At 40.5% G+C, this 23,400-nt stretch overlaps 1 protein-coding gene across 1 annotated transcript in view; it reads left to right on the top strand.

Moving 5' to 3' along the window:
- The window catches only part of ADAMTS20 (ADAM metallopeptidase with thrombospondin type 1 motif, 20), a 101,252-nt gene that overhangs the window by 75,855 nt on the left and 1,997 nt on the right, over positions 1 to 23,400 (top strand). The window contains exons 29-37 of the mRNA XM_009880884.1: positions 13,560 to 13,727; positions 14,991 to 15,164; positions 18,572 to 18,742; positions 19,401 to 19,601; positions 19,736 to 19,865; positions 20,023 to 20,117; positions 20,216 to 20,310; positions 20,717 to 20,850; positions 21,616 to 21,707. Coding sequence (XP_009879186.1) covers positions 13,560 to 13,727; positions 14,991 to 15,164; positions 18,572 to 18,742; positions 19,401 to 19,601; positions 19,736 to 19,865; positions 20,023 to 20,117; positions 20,216 to 20,310; positions 20,717 to 20,850; positions 21,616 to 21,707 — 1,260 coding nt within the window. The remainder of the gene's footprint in view (positions 1 to 13,559; positions 13,728 to 14,990; positions 15,165 to 18,571; positions 18,743 to 19,400; positions 19,602 to 19,735; positions 19,866 to 20,022; positions 20,118 to 20,215; positions 20,311 to 20,716; positions 20,851 to 21,615; positions 21,708 to 23,400) is intronic.

Here is a 23,400-nt window from a genome sequence, read left to right on the forward strand (position 1 = left end):
TGTCTCAGCCATCTGTCTGTTGTGTATATCGTTCAACTGAAAGATGATAAAATTAGGTACACGTACCAGATATCCTGTTGCAGGAATGCTGGATGAGCAATATAGTTTATCCGTTTCCCCCCTCCTGGCAATTAATAAGCCGATCATACTTCTCATTGTTTTAATATGTACTGTCATTTATTAGAGTGATAATATTGGCTTGAATGAGGGCTGATGGTGAAGTTCTTAGCCGAGGTACATGCAGACCCTTTAGCGGCACTTAAGACCTGCACATGAGAGCCTGCCAAATGGCTGCTGAAAGGAGGCAGAAATACCTGTTGTTTTTCCCGATTCTCAGGTGGTAACCAGATGCAACGGATTCAAATCAAAAGCAAGTAAGGCAGGAAAAATAACTATACAATTCACTTTTTACTGTAATTGGGAGATGAAATGGAACCTATAAAGGAAGTGTTAAATGAGATACCAAATGTGATATGTCATTAGTGCTCAAGGAGAACATATTAATCACCAACTCATGATATGGTGATTATTATTTTAAAATTTTCAAAAATATCAAGCAGCCACTAACAGAAACACAAAATATCTTCAGTTAGTGCAAGGCTTGTTTTTACATCTCACTGATGTATTCTTCCTCACTTGGGAGGAATACAAGAATGCTGTCAGGGTATGCGGGGAGGAAACAAGGAAAGCCAAGGCAGCCTTGGAATTGAACCTGGCGAGGGATGTCAAGGCCAACAGGAAGGGTTTCTTTAAGTATATAGGAGACAAAAGGAAAACTAGGGAAAATGTGGGCCCGTTGTTGAATGAGACAGGTGCTGTGGTGACGGATGATGCAGAGAAGGCGGAGTTGCTAAATGCCTTCTTTGCTTCTGTCTTCACTGTTCGGGCCAGTCCTTGTGAGACCCCGACTTTGCAGGTAACAGAGAAAGTCTGGGGGAAACAAGACTATCCCTTGGTTAACAAGGAACACGTTAAAGATCAGTTAGATAAATTGGATATACATAAATCCATGGGGCCTGATGGGATGCACCCTCGGGTGCTGAGGGAGCTGGGGGAAGTCATTGCTGGGCCTCTCTCCATTATCTTTGAAAGGTCCTGGAGGACAGGTGAGGTGCCTGAGGACTGGAGGATAGCCAATGTCACTCCAGTCTTCAAAAAGGGCAGGAAGGATGACCCGGGAAACTACAGGCCGGTCAGCCTCACCTCCATCCCTGGGAAGATGATGGAGCAGCTTGTTCTGGGAGTCATCTCAAAGCACCTGGATGAAAAGAAGATTATCAGAAGTAGTCAACATGGATTCACCAAGGGGAAGTCATGTCTGACTAATCTGATAGCCTTCTATGACAAAGTAACTAGATGGGTGGATGAGGGGAGGGCAGTGGATGTTGTCTACCTTGACTTTGGCAAGGCTTTCGACACTGTCTCCCACATCATCCTCACAGGAAAGCTTAGGAAGTGTGGCTTAGATGAATGGACGGTGAGGTGGATTGAGAACTGGCTCACAGATAGAGCTCAGAGGGTTGTGGTTAGTGGCGCAGAGTCTAGTTGGAGGTTAGTAACAAGTGGTGTCCCTCAGGGGTCAGTACTGGGCCCAGTTTTGTTCAACATATTCATCAATGATCTGGATGAAGGGATAGAGTGTACCATCAGCAAGTTTGCTGATGACACAAAACTGGGAGGAGTGGCTGACACGCCAGAAGGCTGTGCTGCCTTACAGCGTGACCTCGCCAGGCTGGAGAGTTGGGCAGAAAGAAACCTTATGAAGTTCAACAAGGGTAAGTGTAGGGTACTGCACCTGGGGAGGAATAACCCCATGCACCAGTACAGGTTGGGGGCTGACCTCCTGGAGAGCAGCTCTGTGGAGAGGGACCTGGGAGTCCTGGTGGACAACAGGATGACCATGAGCCAGCAATGTGCCCTGGCGGCCAAGAAGGCGAATGGCATCCTGGGGTGCATCAAGAAGAGTGTGGCCAGCAGGTCGAGGGAGGTCATCCTCCCCCTCTACTCTGCCCTGGTGAGACCGCATCTGGAGTACTGTGTCCAGTTCTGGGCTCCCCAGTTCAAGAAAGACAGGGAACTGCTGGAGAGGGTCCAGCAAAGGGCAACAAAGATGATTAGGGGACTGGAGCACCTTTCTTATGAGGAAAGGCTGAGGGACTTGGGTCTCTTTAGTCTAGAGAAAAGAAGATTGAGGGGGGATCTTATTAATACATACAAATACTTAATGGGAGGATGCCAGGGGGATGGGAGTAGTCTTTTTTCAGTGGCACCCAGTGATAGGACGAGGGGTAATGGGCATAAACTTGAACATAGGAAGTTCCATCTTAACATGAGAAGGAACTTCTTTACTTTGAGGGTAGTGGAGCACTGGAACAGGCTGCCCAGAGAGGTGGTGGAGTCTCCCACTCTGGAGACATTCAAAACCCGCCTGGACGCTGTCCTGTGCAACCTGTTGTAGGTGACCCTGCTCTGGTGGGGGGGGTTGGACTAGATGATCTCCAGAGGTCCCTTCCAACCCTGACCATTCTGTGATTCTGTGTGATGCTGTCACGTAGCAGCGTTAGCACGCCTGCTGCTGGTAGGTGGTTCTCGGGTAGGTTACTGCTGTGTCTAATAGTGAGCTCTTCTTCCAAGGAAGCTGAAACCTGAAGGAAAGTAGTATCTGGGGGACAGGTCATGTCAGCTGTGTCTGAGTTTGGACTCTGACTGAACTATTCACGTTCGAGTCCAGTAAAGTATGATATTAATTTTCTGTGAAGAATTTCCATCTTTTTCTGGCCTTTCTGTTATTTTTGCCAATGTTCTGTTTGTCTTGTTTTATTTTCCTCCTCTTCCATTGTGCCACACAACCTTCCATCAGCACCCACAGTATTATCTCCATAATCTGTGTGAAATGGTTTTCCTACAACATGGAATACAACATACTTGTTCTTCAATGCCTTGGATTATACTCTTATGGAAAATGAGAACGTGGTAGTCTTTTCCCTGTATGCCATTATTGTCCAAAATTTGAGTCAAATTTGGTTCCTTGTTTTGAAACTTGGACTTGAATATTGCTTGAGCCCAGATTTTCCTTTCTGAATTATGTGATTGGTGTTTTTTAGGCTTTACAGTGAACTTTTATGAAAGGCTTTTGTTTTATTTATCAGTTTGCAGTCCCCCTAAAACTTGAGATTTTTACCTGGCATCAGGAATTTTCACTCTTCGTAGCAGCAGAGTACTGGAGTCACCGCCAAACAAGTCAGAAAACACTTTTCTTTCGAAAGAAAAAAGGATAGAACTGCATCTAGAAACAAAATCTTGCTTCTTATAATTTGTAAATTAATTTATTTATTAAAATGAAGAATAATAACTTAAACTTTAAAAAAAAAAAAAACATGGAAAATGCAGTAATAGTTATATAATATGTAAAGGATGATCAGTCATTTACCGAAAAAAAAGTTTCTGAAAGTTTCTTTTTCTTTAATGAGGACACCTGAAGTAGCACCTGTGAAATACAGTTCTTTGGGCGCTGAATTATCATCTGAGTGTGCCCTTGAAAAGGACTTGGATATAACTGAATATCCACCAGGATCTAAAGAGACAGGTAGTGTAAAAGCCAAATCCTACAGTTGCTGAAATAATGTTGCAGCTGTTTTGGCAGCTCTGTTGTTCTTGTGTTACTGCAATAGCTAAAAGCTTGTTTGAAGATCTAATTGTGCTGTATAGGTAAAACAAAGAGAAGGTTGCTGACTGGAAAAGCTTACATTCTCTTTATGAGATGTATGTGGACAGGTTGGGAATAGGCACAGGGAAGCCTGGCTCAGTATCACGGCCGGCGGGGAGCTGAGCCGTGGTAACAGTCTGTTTTTCACGTGTTCTGTAGTTGGCATCAAAAAGGATGCTGGGCTTTAGGCAGTGATGGGCAGAATGATGGTGGTCATCATGAGGGGGAAAGATACGATGGGGCTTTCAAGGGAGGACTTGGTCATCTGTTTTAGGCGTGCTAATCTTGAGGTAATGGATAGTGCTTTGAGATGTTGGAGGGATAGGCCGAATTTAAAGGCTTATTCACAAATCTAACTAGAATGAATAAAGGAAATTCTGTGGATGATCACTAAGTGGAATTTCAAGAGTTCTGGTTTTGATTTTTTCCAACAGCTGCAAAGAGTATGGTGGTTCATCTGCCATCCAGGCAGACTGCTGTTTTGCTCAGAGGTCTCCCTCATTAAGGCTGCTGCCAGCTGCACAGGACAAAAAAATTCAGACCATGTGGTGGCAACTTTCAATATTGTCTAAAATTTCCTCTGTAGCATCATCAGTAGAGTTTGACTTCAACAGATGGATGTCACTGACCTCAGGGGACCATCTGTCTGTCATAGGAGCCAAAGCTGTGCTGTGGACTGAACTTTGCAAAGTGTTTTTGGAATCATGTTTGTGTTGCGTTTTACTGAAACATGGCGAGTGCTGGTTTCTCGCCTTTCACGTTTTGATACACAAGAGGTCGAACAGATTCAAGGGGTGCTGTATTTCCTCATGCAAAAACAACAGGGAGGAAAGAATTCGCAGTACCTGTGGAGGCTACTTGGACTATCCTACAAGTAGGCATCAATCAGCGGTAATTCATCAGCTCGAGGGAAAGGGACCTGTTGGAAATCACTGGGCTCAGCGGGCTGTGCATTCGGTCGTTAGAAATAAAGTCTTGCTTGATTTAAAAAAAAAATAAAAAAAAATAATGTTACTGAGCTTAGAGATCCAGTAAAATTGTGTGGTAGGAATGTCATCTGGGTAGTGTTTGGGTCAGAGGATAGCATTGCACCCCTAGTGTGCATACAGCTCACACTTAGAGGAGAGAGGTGCATTTATTATTAAAGTATGTCAAAGATCCTGTGACGTTTGCAGTATGATTGCAAATATTACCACAGAAAGTAGTTTTCACTCTAGATCTTACTTTTCCAAATGTCATCTAGAGCTCTGCAAAGTGGGAAGGCCACAAAGAACTTGAACAAAGAATAATAGTACTGGGTATTTCCTTGTTGGGCATGTGCTTTGCGTCATGGCGTATTTTAACTCTAGTGCTTGAGTTGATACACAGCATATAGTGTTGGATACCTCCCTGTAAAAAGCATGCAGACAGTTGGAGTGTTCAGAGGACAGCCACAGGAATGGTAAGAGACTTGGACAAAGTGACGAATGAGAAAAGGCTGGGGTAGCTGTGGTTTTCAAGACCAAGTCTACAGAAGAATGGACTGAATGAGGTATTCTTCCAACACATAATCAGTGGTTATAAAGAGGTGAGTGTTTCCAAGTCTGCAAAGGGTAGAATGAGAAGTAACCATCTTGTTAAACAGTAAGAGAGACTCATTAAATCCTAAGATACTTTTTCTAACTATAGGGATGGTTATACAGTGGAAAAATGCATGCAAGGGAGGCTGTAGCATCCCTGTCACTGAAGACAAGACTGACAAACTGCTGTCAGGAATGGTCCAGGTCTAAGCTGATCCAAACTCTGAGCAGCGTGATGGACTGGATGAAGTCTTTGAGTCCTTCTTAGCCTAGCCTTGCTCCCTTCCATTGCTGTAGCTGCAAAAGCATATTTAGAAATGTGGCGAAGCAGACTTACAGGCTGCAGCTGCAAGGAGGACTTAATCAAATCAAGACATTTTCTGAACACCAGAGGAAAGTGATGTAACACTGAACTTTTGAAATGAAGCTATGCTCAATGAAGGGACTTTAAAATATCTTCACTGTAACTTCTGCAGTTAACATGGGGGTCACTTAGATGTAACAGTAAATCATACACATACCTCTTGGAGTTCAATCCACTCTTTCTCAGGAGTGATGCAATGTTTGGTCTTTTGTAACCGTGGTCCTTTCTGAGTGCTTGAGCCAATGGCATGGGTCTTTGTACTTCTTTTAGTGAAGATTTATTGACTCAAAATCAAAGAATTCAGTAGGACCTAATTACAAAGCCTGTGTTGTTCTTGACAGTAGTCTATCTACTTAAAGGAAAGAACAACTTCTTGAATACTTTTAGCTGAAAAATGCCTATTTCATGCTCAAGCATCTCAAGGACCCCTGGGGAGATGCAGCTAACAGGGAGGAGGCAGGCACAAGAAGAGCTAGTTCTAATATGGAAATGAAAAGTTGAAGTAACTCTCAAATAAGTAATGCTCAAAGTAATGCTTTACTAGTGTCTTGTGCAGTAGTAGTCCCAGTCTACTTCTAGCAGAGTTTTAAAAGACCCCAAACAGTCATTTGGGCCAACCAGAAATCATCAAAATGCAGTTTGTCAGACAACTCAAGCAACTACTGTGTTTAACCCTGTAGGTTATATAATTGTTGAGAATAATTATAAAACTTACCTTTTTTTTTTAAACTGGTCTTCGTGTCCAGTCACAGGAGTGCTTCCTTTTGTGTGCGTGTGTGTGAAGAAAATACCTTCTCAAGTTCGTAATGTGTTTTATGTGCTGTTGTGTCTTAACCCTGGTATACAGTTGAGCCCCCTACAGCCGCTCGCTCACTCTGCCCTGGTGGGATGGGGGACAGAATCGGAAGGATAAAAATGAGAAAACTCATGGGTTAAGATAAAGTCATTTTAATAGTAATGCAAAAGCTGCACCAACAAGGAGAGCAAAATAAGGAATTCATTCATTACCTCCCATCAACAGACAGGTGTTTATCCACCTCCGGGAAAGCAGGGCTCCATTACACATAACAGTTACTTGGGAAGGCAAATACCATTACTGCAGACATCACCCTTCCTCCTTCTTCCCCCAGCTTTTATTGCTGAACACAGTGTCGTAAGGTCTGGGATATCCCTTTGGTCAGTTGGGGTCAGCTGTCCTGGCTGTGTGGCCTCCAAACCGCTTGTGCACCCCCGAGCTACTGGCTGGCAGGGCAGCGTGGGGAGCAGAAAAGGCCTTGATACTCTATAAGCACTGGTCATAAATAAATAAAATATCCATGTGTTATCAAGACTCTTTTAGTCACAAATCCAAAACCTTGCACCATACTAGCTACTATGAAGAAAATTAACTCTATCCCAAAACCAGTATAGTTACGGTACTTTGTTTACTCACAGTCATTTGTATTTTAAGTCCTTTTGTAGCTAATATGAATACAAAGAGAAGCTGCTATGTGCTTTACATTTGCTGTAAATTTTCAGTAACCAGAAGCCCACTGAGCTACCAGCTAAGCTACATAAAATGCTCCCTTGAAAGAAAAGGTTAAGAAAATTTAGAAAAAAAGTCCACCAAATAATCCAAGGTCTTCAGCTTTTCAATGAAATGATAACAATAGCAAAAGAATCAAAAAGCTTTTGGGGAAACTCTGCATGTCAGCTGCAGAAAGAGCCTTAATTAGGTAGGAACTGATGATGGCATGCCTGTCTGAGAGTCTGTCTGTGCCACAGAAAGCACCAGGAGTTCTGTCAGGCTGATCCTCACAGAACTTTATTACTATGAAAAAAAAACCCAAACAGATGAATCCTAGTTACCAGGGTTGTGGAATGACTTTGAACAATAGTAATCAAGTCCAGCTTTTTACTATAGTTTTATGTTTTTAAAAGAACCTGACATATGGGAAATATTACTTTAGCCAATGTTGAGACAAGTGCTAGAATTTCTGTGTAAAATGATTACAGGATGGTTTTTCAACTTGCTTTTTTTTTTTTTTTTAAAGAAATGTTTGTATTTCTTTTGAGATTTAAAGTTCTTACAGATTTATTTTTTTTTCTACACATGCAATCTGCAGAAAATATATGGAAAATGTACTCTCCATAAGCCTCCAATTGTGTGGAATGTCATACAAGTGGAGCCACGTAATACATGTATCGAGCCATAAGGACCGCTTTGTTCTTGACCATGTTCAAGTTTGAATGGAAGTCAGTCAAGCAGCAAGACAGTTGAGTGCAGTTGTACTTTCCTCAAGTAGGAGAGTTAAGCCTTGGGAAGGTCACCACCAGAGCATCTCACAGAACGGAGTGGGCACCAAGCAGTGGGAGGACCATACTCCACAGACAGCGTGTAATAATGTGGTAGGAGCTCCTAGAAGGAACACAGGCTTATGAAGAGCAAAATGCAACCTTGTAAGAAACTTGCTATAGGCTACAAACACTAAAAGGACACGGGTTGCTTCCAGAGCACAGAACGAGGCCTGTCCGGTACGAGTGAGAATTGGATGTTTCTGACTGATGATACAAAGCTGAAAGGAAGTAGTCAGGCAGGTGTCTTAGGTCCGTGTGTGCAATATGTGGCTCTCTAAGGAAAACGCTAATGGTGGGGATAAAGATCAATGCAAGACACCTCCCTGTAAGCTCTATTTAGACGCCTTCAGCCACTTGGGAGTCCCACTCAGGGATCTTCTATGGAACCTCTATTTTTTCATTCAAAGAACTGAGCAGGAGCTATGCTCTGTCCTTACAGAAAAGTTAAAAGAGGCGTTCCTCCCTTCATATTGATTAAAGCTTTTGATTCAGCATTTGAGAGACTTGGTTTCCTTTCTTTGGTATTCATTCTCTGTGCTGGAGGACAGGCAACCCTTATCTGCCTCTCAGGGGTCTCCAATGAGAAGCTGTATTGGAGAAGAGTAGTCTTAATTTCTCTTGCTGAAGGTGGGTCACTATCCCATAAAGAACACAGCTGAGCCTGCCTGTGTCTGGTGCTGAGGCAGTCTGGGTGGAAATGGTCCCTTTAAGAACTATTTTGGTATATTATGTAAAGAAGGATGCCAGAATATGTCCAATTTCAGGAGAATACTGTACCTACACCCTCTTGAACTTTCCATTGATGATCGTGAATCATCTACATCCAGGGGGAGTGCATTAGCTTTTTCATGTGTTAAAAAAAAAAAAAAAAAAAAAAAAAAGGAGCATTTCTCTTTCTTTGGTTGTACTAAATATCATTTACCACTGTGTTTTGTAGTGTGCCTCATTCACCTGCTGTGCGCTCAGTGTGCCCAGAGCAATTGCTTGCTTTTTTTTTTAACTTGTTAGTGGAAATAAAGGAAAATCTGTTTTCAGGATGCTGGTCGTCCTTCTGGGTGTGTAAAGTGCTGAGCTGGTCAGTCTGTTAAAAGGATTGTGCATGTTTGTAGAATTAGACTGTTCAGCACCAAAGGAACTTTTTAAGGTCGTTGACTGTGGCTCAGGGCAGCCGAGGTGCGTCTGTAACCAATACCTATGCAAGGCTTTAAGGATAACAATCCCAGAATTAGTTGCCTAAATTTTATCAAGGTCCCATGAAAACTGTAAAGGGTCTGATCCTTAGTGATATTTAAGTTTCTCTTCCTCTCACTGCTTTTGGTGGGAGATGCTCACTGCAGCAGATGTAAGAATCTGGTCCTGTGGAACCGTGCTGAAGCGCGCCGGAGCTCTTCCACACAATTCCAGGAGACGCCGTACCCCAAGCACCTGGTTCTAGCAAAACTGCTTGAAGGCACTTCTCAGTTTGGTGGTTTACTTGTTGTTAAGTTTGAGCAATCATATTTAAGCAGAGGTTTACAGCTGCCTAATGTCTGGGCTTTTTTTAGCTTTTAAAGGTATCAGGATTTTTGATTCCTCCAGTGAAACAACAAACACACATTAACCTAATGAATTAAACTTCATTGTTCTTTTGTGACTTCAGTAAAAAAAAAAAAAATCCAACAAAACAACAACAACAAAAAAACCCTCCAACAACTTTAAAAGCTCCTAAGTTGAAACCTGTAATATTAGGACACCAGTGAATCACCTCTTGGACAATTAATTTTGTTTTTCAGTGTAAGAGTTATTCAACAGGATAAATGGACACACAGGATCAGACCTGTAACTTGGTGAATATGTGAAAGAGGAGGACAGCAAATCTACATACAGAAATGCTGTCTCAGAATTTCTGGAAAGCTTTGTAAGAGTTTATTGCATTTAAGATTTTTCAACATAATCCCAACCTGTTGAACATGTCTTTTTAAGTTGTTAAAGGTAATATTAAATTAACATGCAGTGAAAAAACTCCCTGGAAAAAAAAGTTATTTAAATGTGGATATTTTCTTGGTATGAGTTGGCAACGTTCTCTAACGTTGTATCTCACAGCAAGAAAAGAAAAGAGAAGAAAACCTCCCAAAACCTGGATGACTTGTCCAAAGTTACATTACTAGAAAGTTAAATTATGATTTTATAATTAAACAAATTTTTAAATGCAAAACTATCTTTACAATAATTGAAAATAATTTCTACCTACAGAATTTAAATATCTTTCGTTTGTGTTTCTGTGTTTAACATTAAGATGACAATAGGTTTCAGCTAGCTTGCGTCATCAAAGCTAAGCTATAGTTGACTGAAAGAAAGTTTAAGTAGTATTTGAAATAACTGTTCATAAAGTCTCTATTATTTTTAACATCCAAACTCGTATTTTCCTTTTTGAACTCCCTCTTCACCTTCCCATCTAAAATGATTGAAAGTAAATTCCTATATAACTGTACTCTAATTAAAAATTTCAGTAGAGGATCTTTATCAAAGAGAACAGCAAGTGATCTCTTTATCCAGGCATTGCTCTGTAACTACTAGAAACGCCTTACTATTATAATAGGCTAACTTAAGACACAAATCTTCAATTTCTTTCTTTAGAAGAAAGAATAGCACAAATCATAAAGATTAAGTCAAGCTATTTAAATATAAAAGAGAAACAACTCAGTTGAGTTTGGACCAATGAAGAGAAACAAAAACACAACAAGCCACCACCAACAAAAAAATCAGGCCCAATTCTAACCTGTGTAGAAGTAAACATGTAAAGTTGTATCTAGCGGGTAGAGATATTATCATAGAATGATGTGGGTTGGAAGGGACCTTAAAGATCATCTAGTTCCAACCCCGCTGCCATGGGCAGGGACACCTTCCACTAGATCAGAAGATCTTTAGCAGACTGAGAGGCAGGGTAGAAGACTTCTTTGCATATGCTATTGCTGTTAGCAGCCATTAGCCCTGAACAATAAATCTTATTTTTGTTGAGTAAAAGATACCTGCGCAAGCTGTATAAACAAATATGTCTGTATACTGAAAAGCGTTGTCTTGATACTTAATGTTGAGGGCAATGAGAAATAAAGAGTGAGATTAGTCTGAGCAGCAGTAGCCCCATCTCCTGAAGCAGAGACTTGCTAGGACACCTTCTGTGGTTGCAGTTCTCAGTCTAGAACACCATCCCCAGAAGAATGAGAAGGGCTCTCTCTGTCCAATAGCCCTCTGGAGCATAATTTATGCATCACAGGTGAAAGCCATTGAGGAAGGAGGGCCATGTGGTGTTTTCCTAACACATCATAGGAAGAGGTTAAGGATCTCTGTGCTTACATACTAATGAAGAATGAAAAGGAAGACTCTTCAGAGTTTAGGGGTCCTTTATGTCTCCATTTTATGATTGAAACTCCTTAAAAATACTTTAACGGAGGGTAAAATCAATTATCAAGATCATATCAGTGTATTAGTTTTCATATGTAAATGTTATCTTGTCTGCTTTGATAATTAAACCCTCTGAATTCAGAGCTGTGTTTTCTGAAAGCCCTTTATAATTATATTGTTTGCAGACTTTTAAGTTTTCTGAGCTACATTATTCATAGATAAAAAGAAAGAAAGAATTTCATTTCAGCTAATTTCTGTTCTAGGAAGTATTTTCCTACCTTAAAGTAGTTTCTAAATTAGTGAAACATAACTTGTAAAACTACACGAACAGTACTTTTAAAAGATAAATGTAAAGATTTTGCTGAGAGGAAAAGGATTTCATTTAGAAACAAATATTCTTATTTACTGGAATTGTATAGCAGACATATAAAAGGCAAGCTGTGACCAAATCGATACTCTTATCTTTTTGCAAATACAATTATAGCTGCTTAAGAGAAACATGCTGTTCATTGTGTTGTGTGATAAATTAAATGTATAGCTTTATTCTGCAAAGATTTAATTTTAAACACATTGGCAGTTTCAATTAAACCTCTAATATTACACCTATAAATGTTTATGGAAACTTAGGAATCCCTGTAGTATTTGAGGACAAGTGAATCAGCCAAGATTCTGTTTAATGAGGTATAGTTATTGTGAAAAATGTTTCTTTCCTAAGGGTTCATTTGTTATAGTTGCTTGTTCTATATTTTTTAAACTTTTCTCCAGCTGTTCTCTCAGGCAAATATTTGCCAGGTTTTGTGCTGAAAGCTGCATGGTCTGAACCATGCAAATAGAAGATATATGTTTTTAAACATGCTTGATTTCATTAGTGTGTAATGCTAGTGACATGTATGACAATGTAAGAGAACAGGAAGAGAAATATCTTAGGTGCTTTGGGAGAAAGTCTATATTTAAATCCTTCTTTTCACGTCCATGTAGAAATTAAATTTTGATTTGAATATTAATTCTCTGCCTGATTGTGTCGGAAGTGTCCTGTATATTAGAATAATATACAGAGTATTAATTTTCTGCCTGATTGTGTAGGAAATGTTTGTCCTGTATATTAGAATAATATACAGAGGAAATCCTAGAACAAATTAAGCATGTTCTTTTTCCAGACAGAAAAGGAATTAACTCCATTGATCAAAACTTTTTGATAGGATGATATAAAATAGGAAGATGAATGACAAGATTAAAATGATAATAATACTTAAGTGCTTACATTCAGTATGCTCATGATCCAAGATAAGTCAGCTGAGTAGCCACCTAATTTGGAAGTGCTTCAGGTGTTCCTTGTTTGACTGAAAGTCCCCTTGGACCTGCAGCTCTGCTCTGCAGGTGAATAGGACAGCCCTTGTTTGAAGAATTAAACTCAAACCTCACGAAAGTCTCATGGCAGTCTGGGCATATAGCAGAGGAATGGCTGTTTCTCCAGAAGAGACCAATCTGTCAGACCTGCTCTAATCATGGCTAGGGCGTACTACCAGGGTGGGTTTCACAAAAGGCGTCTGCAGCCCCAGAGGTTTCGTGTTAGAGGGGAGGAGGGAGGGAGGTCCTAGAGCCAGTTGTGTCTATCCTAGCAGCTTTCTGGAGGAAACAGAATACCTGGGCGGCAGGGCAAGACCATGCCTCCAGGGTCTTCACCATAACCTACTTTGTACCTTTTCTCTTGCCTCTTGGTCACACACAGCAAGATACCCAAAGCTCGTGGAAGGGAGGTGCCAGAGCAAACGTGACTCCGTAGCCTAATAGCTGGAAACATGCATACCCATGATTTTTCATTTTCCTTTTTTTAATGCTTATGATAAGCATCACGCTTACATGAAAATAGCAATATACCTACTGGAAACAGAAGGTTACTAGAGCGTGTTCTTGTGAGACCGTAATATTAAGCTGCCTCCTGCATGGATACAGATGGCTGAGCTCAGGTATTTGTCAATGGTGACATCAATGAATGAACAAGATGTGAGAGATGTTTGGCATCCCATCAGTAACGCCCAGTACAGGACAACTTACACGGAAATTTCAGATATGTACAGTAGATGTTGTGTCATAATACACAAACATATTCCTGTAATCACAGAGTCCGTTTTGGGAGAGGCCACAGCTTCTTCTGCTTTGCTTATTACTTTGAGAATGTTAGTGAAGTAATGAAATGCACTTCTTTTTTCAGTGTTCTGTTTCCTGTGGAAAAGGTTTGAAGTTTCGTGATGTGCATTGTTTTAATAGCTTCCAAGCTAAAATAGAGGAAGGAAACTGCAGACATTTGAAAAAACCACGGACGTACAAAATATGTAGAGCTGGAAGATGTCCTGCTTGGAAGGCCAGCAGATGGAAAGAGGTATGTAAAATCTGCTCTAATTATGTTCTCTATGAGAGTACAAGACATGAGTATATTCATGACACACTGCTTCAATAGAAATAATTGTCAGGAGGTGGGTTTTTTTTTTTATATGCACAAATTAGAAAGTAGTTAATTATATTTTCTTTTTCTTTCTTTTAAGAGTAATTAAAAGTAAGTATCTGTGAAAACTGAAAGTATTTGGTAATCTGAACCTTGAACTGGATAGGTACTTAGGACTTTCCTCACCTTACCTGGTAAATTCAAAATAACAGTAAATTTTTAATGTTTACGTCTTACCTTCAGTGATGAATTCAGTAGTATCACTGTAATTGCTATTATAGTCTGAATATTGAAGTGAAGCCAGGTTTGTCAGGGAAGGAGAAGAAAAAGGGATTGCGGGCACAAATACTGCTCTTTTCCCTGGTTGGGTCTTGTAAAAGATCTCTCGCCTCGTTGTGAAATTGTGTGCAACTGAGCGCATGGCAATATTTTGTATTTCACTCACTCTTTCAAGGTATAATTCCCCACATTGATAAAGTCACTTACCACTCTCCACAATTTGGCTGCACTTGAAAGAGCAGTATCTCCTTTATGATCAGGCTTGAGTCTTTAGGTGGGCTTTGGGTTCTGACTGGGGTAAAAGGGGGCTGTCTGTCTCAGCAAGCCTTAGTGTTTTAATGAAATACCTTTGGCCAGGAAGGAGGACAAGAGGCATGTGGCAGGAAGGATTTGAACCTTTTTAAGCTCAGTAGGATTCAAATGCCTTAGTTCTACCTGCAAAAGCAGGAGAAGTATCCTCAAATACTGCACCATTTGCAAGAGTTTTCTAACCTGGAATACTGAGATTTTTTTTCTTTTATTTTAGTATTTGCATTTTAAAACAACAGACAAAACTCTCAGTCTCTAATAAAGGAATGATGTAAACTCAGAACTTAAACAGTTTGATCTTGCAACGATGTAAACTTTTGCTTAGAGTATGCCTATAGTGATTGCTCCTACTGTGAATTAAGATAAGTAGATCTGTCTAGGTAACTCAGGTGCATTTATTTTCCATATTGCTCACAAATTTTGATTTTAATGGTAGTTCTACATTTTTCAACATAAATCTCTTCAGATACAATGAAACACTAGTATGGTAGGGGCTGTGAAATACATATTTAAAATAACACCCTAAGAACTTGTTGCAACTAATGGCAACTGTACCACCTTCTGGGGACTGTCTCATTTCACGCTGACATAACTAATTTGGACCGATTCCAGTGTTCTGTATCCTGCGGAGTGGGGATTCAGCAAAGGGACATCTACTGTCAGCTGAAGGGCCTGGGTCCAGTGAGTGAAGCGATGTGTAATCGTGGTACCCGGCCCGCTAGCGAGAGGCACTGTGGGCTGCCTGCCTGTGTGCAGTACCAGTGGCTGGCAGATGAATGGGAAGATGTAAGTAAGGCTTTCAACTTTTATGAAATAACTGAGTGATGCCATAAGTTTTCTTTTTTTTTTCTTTTTTTTTTTTTTCCCCCCCACATTTGGATACATTTCTAATAACTGTTATGTTGCACAGCAACAAGTGACGACGTTGGATATTTTGAAGGTCAAGCTTGCAAAACTAAACAGAGTGACAAAAAAAGGTCAAAGGTTTTGTTTAATCCCTTATACAGGATTTGCTTGTCTACTGTTGTAGACAAAAGCTCCGGTGGAGCTCTGAGCAGGTTCCTCTTGATAGAACTGTGTAATTTGAATACAAATTTCTTTACATAGGGCATTAAAAGTTTACTAAAACCTCATTGTGAACTGTCATTGAAAATCACTTTTTAAGAACAGAAATACAAAAGAAATGTCAGCTGAAAATAAAAACTTCAGAGGTAAAACCTTTGGACAACAGTGTTTTCAAGAAGATCTATATAGAAGACTTACCAGAAAAGAAGCAAAATAAAACTCAGCATTCCCCTACCAAATATCCATTTTCATATTTAAGAAAATCTGAAGATACCTTCAGGAAAGAGCTGTCTTTTTTAAAGATGTGATGACTATTTTCTACATGCTAAAAATTTAATAACTTTTGTATCCATCTATGCAAACATACAAACACATATAAAGAGAGAGGGAAAGAAAGAAACCCCAAAATTACGTATAATACCTGAAATGGTATACAGAAGAGCCTGTCTCTTAATGTAACATTAAACAAAAACCCAGATTGTGCAGTTGTGTCATCTTAATAATCTGCACTGTTAAATTTCCTAGGACTAACCCGCTGACACTTTCAATATGAAGACTCAAAACTCTCAGGGACACAATGCTGTAGAAGTAACTACAGTTAATATATAAATCATTTGTTGGTGCTCTGCAAAACTTGGATTATATTTATGCATTTGGGACATATGTATTCCTCTGTTAAGCTGTATTGAGAGAAAGCTGACAATATGTGTTTCTTCAAAGTGTTCTCTTCTCATACAGAATCATAGAATGGTGTAGTTTGGAAAAGACCTTTAAGATCATTGAGTCTAACCATCACCCTAACACAGCCAAAACCACCACTAAACCATGTCCCTCAGCACCACATCAACCCATCTTTTAAATCCCTCCAGGGATGGCGATTCCACCACTTCCCGGGGCAGCCTGTGCCAATGTTTGATAACCCTTTCAGTGAAGAAATTTTTCCTAATATCCAATCTAAACCTACCCTGGTGTAACTTGATGTCATTTCCTCTTGTCCTATCACTTGTTACTTGGGAGAAGAGACTGACCCCCACTTCACTACAACCTCTTTTCAGGTAGTTGTAGAGAGCGATAAGGTCTCCCCTCAGCCTTCTTTTCTCCAGGCTGAAAAACCCCAGTTCCCTCAACCGCTTCTCAAAAACTTGTCCTCCAGACCCCTCACTAGCTTTGTTACCCTGTTTGTTTCTCTGGACACGTTCCAGCACCTCAATGTCCTTTTTGTAGTGAGGGGCCCTCACTATGAATATGAACCTGTTAAAATCAGGAATTAGTGGAAGTGGCTCAGAATGTCCTTTTAGCACAAATGGAAACTTTCAGAGAACGAGGGAGCATTTTCCTTTCCTGTCAAACATTTGTATATTCCAGCTGGGTATTCGCAGCTCTCCACGACAAATGCATTGTGTTTCACTACATCTTCCGGCTAGTTCATAACTTCTTCCACATGGATATTGCTATTTGCTTGGAATTCCTGTGTGCAGTTCCCCTCTTTCACCAGATTCATATATAGCCCTGTACATCTAGTATTAAAAGTAGTTCAAGTGTTTACCCATCTGTATTCCACTCGCAGTGCAGTAGGTCCTCCACCAAACAAGCAGTATTTTGCCCAGCTGTCTCAGCTCTGAGCGCTCGTGTGTCATTTCCTCGTCTCACCCGTCACAGCATAGCAGAAAAAATTTCCACATCTAGCGTTTCTCCAGTTTCTCTTGCAGCTGGGAGGCTGGTGGCAAGCAGCAGCCAGCATTCTCCTACCAAATATGCATTTTCATTCTAAAGAGAAGTATGTCTACAAGAGTAATATATAAAGCATAATGAAAAGGATTCCCCTGCCTGGCCCCATGACCTCATGACTGGGTTATTCCTTATGTGCCTAATATTCTGAGCTGCTCCATGCTATTGAAAGATCAGGTGTTTCTGTAAGTTACACCAGCCACCTGTATCCACGCTCCATCCCCTGGTACAAGTCCAAAGCGAGGAAGTTCCCCAAAGGACAGAGCCAGGCTCTTCCTAGTGTCGCATGGTGGGAAGGCAAGAGGCAACGGGAGTAAGGTGAAGCCAGAGATGTTCAAACTGGATGTTATGAAAAACTTTTTCTCCATGAGGACAACTCAGGCAGTTGAACGGGCTGCCCAGAGAATTTGTGCAGCCTCCAGCCTTTTGATGTTTTCAAGACCTGACTTTATCAAGTTAGAGGTTTCCTCTGGCAGAGTTGCTTTAACCATACAACATCTGTTTTTTCCACTTCTAGTTCCTTCTTTGAGTCAATAATAATAAAATTTGAACAATAGGCTTGATTTATGTATCAGACCTTGGTGAGTCTTCTAATTGACTGTTGTTGGGTCCAAACTAGAGTTAAGTTAGGTTCAGGTCTGACTGTAGTAGGTGGTGTTATTGATTACTACCTCTGCTGAGACTGGAGTTTCTGTATTTGAGCCTTCCTTCTTTACCACAGCAAGTTCAAACAGGTTAGTTAAGGCACCTGTAGCTGTGATGTGCTGTTGATGTGTGTTACTTAGCTTGTACCTCCACTTTTCTGGATTCCGGTGGCAGTAAGGTTCTCATCCTGTCCTGGCAGAATCGCAACAACTCTCTATCCCACCAACTTGCCATGGGGAGAAGTCTGATGACACTCACGGCAAAGGCTCAACAGATAGTGCTGCCCAAAGCTGCCATGGGCTTCATTAATAAGCAGTTTTCTTTTCTTTTCTTTTATGGGTGTAATATCATGTACGTGCTTCCAAGGATTCTTTTTGCCTTGTTTTCAAGACCAGTTTATTCCTTTTCTATTTCACTGAAATCCTTTTTTGGCTTTTCTCTTTTAATACAGAAAAGCTTTTACACTCAACCTATCTTCTTGGCCTGACATTTTAATTTTCTTCTCTGTCTCCCCCAACAGTTACAGTGTCATGTCATTATATGCTACTGTTTTTTCAACTGTTTAGAGGTACCTGAACTTTGAAAACAAAGTAAAGGATTTTGATTAAGTGAGTAGTTCTGTCTGGCACTGATAGCAGGTGTCATAAAGGGTGTTGCTGTCTGGGTTTTACTGCTCTGTGGCAATCAGCAAATAACTTTGTTGTGTGAATGGCTAGTTTAAGTGCAAAAACTGTGACAGTTTTTCTCGCTCTCAGTGCTCAGCATCATATAGGAGAAAGGAAATATACCGGAAGGTTAAGTGCGTGGCTGAAAACCAGCTCCAAGTGGATGAAAGCTTCTGTGATCCTGCAACAAAGCCTCCCTCAACCAAAAACTGCAGGATAGCTCCCTCTAAATATGTTGTGCTCACAGGAGAACTGTCACAGGTAAACTAATCATGCTGCTAGCACATCTTTTATATAACTTCACATTTAAGAATGTTATACTGCTGTAAAATATCTGTTATGTGTGCAGAGCACAAAACCCCCAAAACTTATATTTTCATCTGAACATGGGTGGCTAAACTTTCTCCATGTTGAACCTTCCAATCAGCCATGATTTATTGTGGTGACTATTATCAGTCTTCTGGTAGCCCCCCTGGGACCTATGAACACCGGCTAGAGGCCAGCTGCCCGTCCACAGGATTCCTTTGCTGGTTCCCAGGGAAGTCTCTTGCACACTGATCTCCCTGAAGTAGACAAAAATCTTTTCCTTGATTTCAGTGAGGTGATGGATCAGTGCTTTTTTTCCCCTTGCACACCTGCACTACCTCTGTGTGGGTATGTGTACTGTAGCTGAGAGGGGACTGTGCTGGACCCCCTGTGAGCTCTGAGAAGAGGGCAGCGTGGGACTTCCCGTCTCCTTGCATGCATTAACTATTGTAGACCTTCACTTCTGCACGCTGACGGACCGGCCCCGAGGTGGCACGTGTCGGATTACTGGCTTTTGCCCAAGAGAGGGTCGGGGCTGACTCATCTGTGATTGCAATGCTGCAGAAAAGTTGTTTTGCAGCAATAATCCCTGTGCTTGGGGATTTTCTTTCAGTGCTCAGCCAGCTGTGGGTTCGGTTACCGGCAAAGGATCACGTACTGTGTTGAAATCCATTCTGTTCAAAATCGGCACCCCCGCGGCCTTCGAACTGTAGCGTACCAAGAATGCCCGGTAGAGCCATCCCCATACATTTATAAATGTAATATCAAAGGATGTTCACAAGCGGCTACCTGGAGGGTGGGCAAGTGGACCAAGGTGAGTACAGATGTGCAAGCTGATTCTTGATAGCTGCCTCAAACACAAATGACTGCTAAGACTAATTTGCTGACATAATTCTGTTAATTATTTACTACCTTCTAAACTGACTCTTGCCGGCTATCCACATCTAGTGCTCAGTGTCTTGCGGAGTGGGGGTAAAGGAGAGAACTGTGGAATGTATGACTGAAAATGGCTTATCCAGTGACTTGTGCCTGCCACGCTTAAAACCAGATGCCAGAAAGATCTGCCGTGAGGAAGAATGTAAGCGACAGCTGCAATTTGTGGTTGAACTTAATGTTTTCCCAGATTATTTATATAAAGACTATAAATGTATTTGGAGCACAATTATGCAAAGCTAAGTCCTAAAATTAAGCTCTATTCGTGAGTTATTAATATGATTTAATCATTCATTTTGAAGGTGAAATTTTTACCACCTGCAAAGATATCCAGATTAAAAAAGGGATTAGAAAGGATGGTGAATACCCTCTTAACATTAAGGGAAGGATGATAAAGGTACTGTTAATATTTATGAGTTTTTATGAGCACATATTTTTATGAAATGATACTTTTCTAATAAAGATTTTACTAAAGGGTTGTATTTTCTCTTGCAGATTTATTGCTTAGGCATGCACTTAGAGAATCCCAAAGAATATTTGACATTGGTAAAAGGTGAAGCAGACAACTTTTCTGAAGTATATGGATACAGGTACAAAAGTGGTTCTGTAACTTTATGAAGTGCATTTATTTATCCCAAAATGAAAGAATAAAATAATACTTAGTTTTGTGAGAACAGAGGAGTAGATATTTTTTTTTCCTTGATTTTCTGTTTTGAATATCCAGGTAAATGAACACAGAAATGTAAAAATGTGGATACTTCCAGGTTGAAATTGTCTTAATTGCACTAAATGATTTCTAAAATTTTCTCTCTTGACTTTAGTAGAAACAGTGTAGAAATTAGTATTTCAGTTGAGCCAAGATTAATAGCTGAGCTTCTTGTTCAGTAACTGTTTAATATTTTTTTAGGCAGCATTATGCAATGCAATTATTTTTCACTATGATGCTATGTTATGGAGAAACGCCAAAAGGAAAACTAAATCTTTGCTATTCTCCAGGCTGCAGAATCCATATGAATGTCCTTTCAATGGAAGCAGAAGGCAAGACTGTGCCTGTCGAAATGATTACCTTGCAGCTGGCTTCACAGTTTTTAGCAAAATAAGATTTGATGTAGCCTCCATGCAAATTAAAAGTAAGCGTTTTGGCAGTTTTAGTCAATGTGAGCATTCTATTGAAGTTGCACTGGTTGTGATTATGAAATTATCATTTCACCTAATTACAGATCCAATTATGCCATTTTTGGACAAATAAAATTCTTATTTCCTTTGGGAATTCAATGGGCATTTCAAAGGAAAAAGAATAAATGGAGAAACCACCATTACTTCCCTTGTTAGTTTGTCCCAAGTGGTCAAGTGGCATGAATCTTGCAGATTCATATTTCACATGTGAACTAGCTTCAGTTTCTAAGGTTTTGTTGACATTATTCCATTTCCTTTTAGTTCCTGGCATGTTTTTCCAGAGAAAGTCTTCCTACGCCATAGTTAGTCACGTCTCAGACCTTGATAGACATACGAAATGGACAGAGAATCTTGCAGCACCTTCAAGCCTCTGCCCAAAAGTGGCAAGGCGGCCCACGACCAGCTCACTTGGAGCTGCGTCCAAGTACATGTCCATCCTCCTCCTAACCCCCTCCTGTCTCAGAAGGAAACTGGGCTTATAGGTTGGTTTGATGTTGCATTAACCAAAATGGACTATTTAAAACATAGTTTGTAAAAAAACCAAAACAAAACAAAAAAAACCCCAAACCAAACCACACACAAAAAACTTCAAACAAACAACAAACAAAAAACCCCACCCAAAACAAACCCAACCCCCCCATGTTAATGCCTTTTTGCACTGTTTTTTTATGACCTTCTACTGCAGCAGTTTCAACGTTGAGTAATTTTCGGTTTTCTAGCCACAGATTTTCTTTTTGCTCGGACTGTAGTTGGGAGGGCTGTTCCCTTTGCTACAGCTGGGGATTGCTACAGTGCTGCCAGATGTCCACAGGTATTTACGGTTTTCTTTATCACCTTGAAAAGAGCACGTAAGGTGGTGGGGGTGAAGATCTGTGTGACTGATTTAGAGCTGTAAGGTTCTAAACCAATCTCCTATTCTGTCTAGTCTGTGTACTACGTTAATAAGTATTTTTTTTTCTTACTCTTTTCTCTCCCATTTCATCGTTTCCACCCTACCCCCTTTCTCCCTCAAATGTTTACTCCACATTTTCCCTCTAGGTTCCATGTATGTATAACTTTCTATGTATTTAACGTATTCCTCTCCCTCCCTCTGGACATGCTGTATCCTTTGTTTCCCCTAATCCTTTCTCCATTTTTGTTCTCCTCCAGTGACCTTTCCTTTTTGATAATCCGGCAGAATTTTTATCTTTTCTGTTTCTCTCCGAACTCTTCATATCTTTGAAGACCACCAAAGGAAATCAATCCTCTTTAGCAGTATAATTTAAAATTAGACATCCACTGGTGTGTCTCCATTAGTGTTTTAGTTTGGATTGGATGGTGCTTTTTAAGTTGATCTCTGTATTGTCCCAGTTTATTGTTTGTTGGTTCACGTCACAGAGCAGTCTTGGAAGATGTGACCAGGATGCCTTCTGTATGAAACTAAATCAAAAAGTGAGCTCCAGAAGAAGGATCTTAATGCACTCTAACTGCTAATGATGTTTCAGTCTATGGGACTCGATGAGAGTTAGTCCAAAGTAAAACCTCCATCTGTGTACTGTGTACAGACATTGGGCTCTCTGACCCAACATTTTTGCTCTACAGACCCGCTCATACTGCGGTGTCCTTCTTGCTAATGCAGCCATAGCCTGAGTCTGAACTAGCCAACCGAGGCTGCCTTTGGAGTCCATTGGCAGAAATGAGATTCCCTAGAAAACAGTTCAGCTAATCTTAACTTATTAGACACCTTAGGATGAGGTCTACTGTCCTTTGGAAGTGCATATCTCTTTTCATTGATTACAAAGGGAGTTAAGATCAATTAGCTCAGACTTGCATGGAGGTGAATCCACATTGTCCATCTATCCTCAGTGATTAAACTTAAGACCGGCTATGTGTGTGGGCACATTCAAGGGCAGCTAGAGACAATTTAAGTACAATTTAGGTACAAATGAAGTGCCTAAATTAGGTAGGCTGAACCCCTGACAAGAAAAAGTTGGAGTTCATTATAAGATTGGATACCTTCAACCTGCAAACTCTTTGGGCTTAGTAGAATACACGTCTATTTGCCATCTGTAACTTCTGTTAGGAAGCCGTTCTGCTCACGTGCGTTTTGCACTGACACATTTCCATCTGTAAGGTCTGCACTGAAACTAACACTTTTAATGCAGTAAAAAGGCCTCCATTCCTGCACTCTCAATCCTTTAAATCTGTTCCTGGCCTTGAGTATGCTGCATGACATGACAGACAGCTGTTAAGCTGCTGTTACAATTGTACATAGCACTTCTCATTTATTTTTGCAAAATGATGTCACTGTGAATGAAGTTACTTCAGGCCTGTTAATTGTGGAAAGCCCGAATTTCCTCCAGATGCTTTATCCATTGAATGGAAATCTTCCACTTTTGGGGCACTTGAAGAACAACCTACCCAACCAACCCGTACGAGCTTATGTTAGCTCATCCTGAGTATGAGAGCGCTATAAATACAGCAACTTTACACAGAAGTGCTCCCAAAACAAATCTGCCATACTG

The sequence above is a fragment of the Charadrius vociferus genome, unplaced genomic scaffold (genome assembly GCF_000708025.1).
Source record: "Charadrius vociferus isolate BGI_N301 unplaced genomic scaffold, ASM70802v2 scaffold52, whole genome shotgun sequence".
NCBI lineage: Eukaryota > Metazoa > Chordata > Aves > Charadriiformes > Charadriidae > Charadrius > Charadrius vociferus.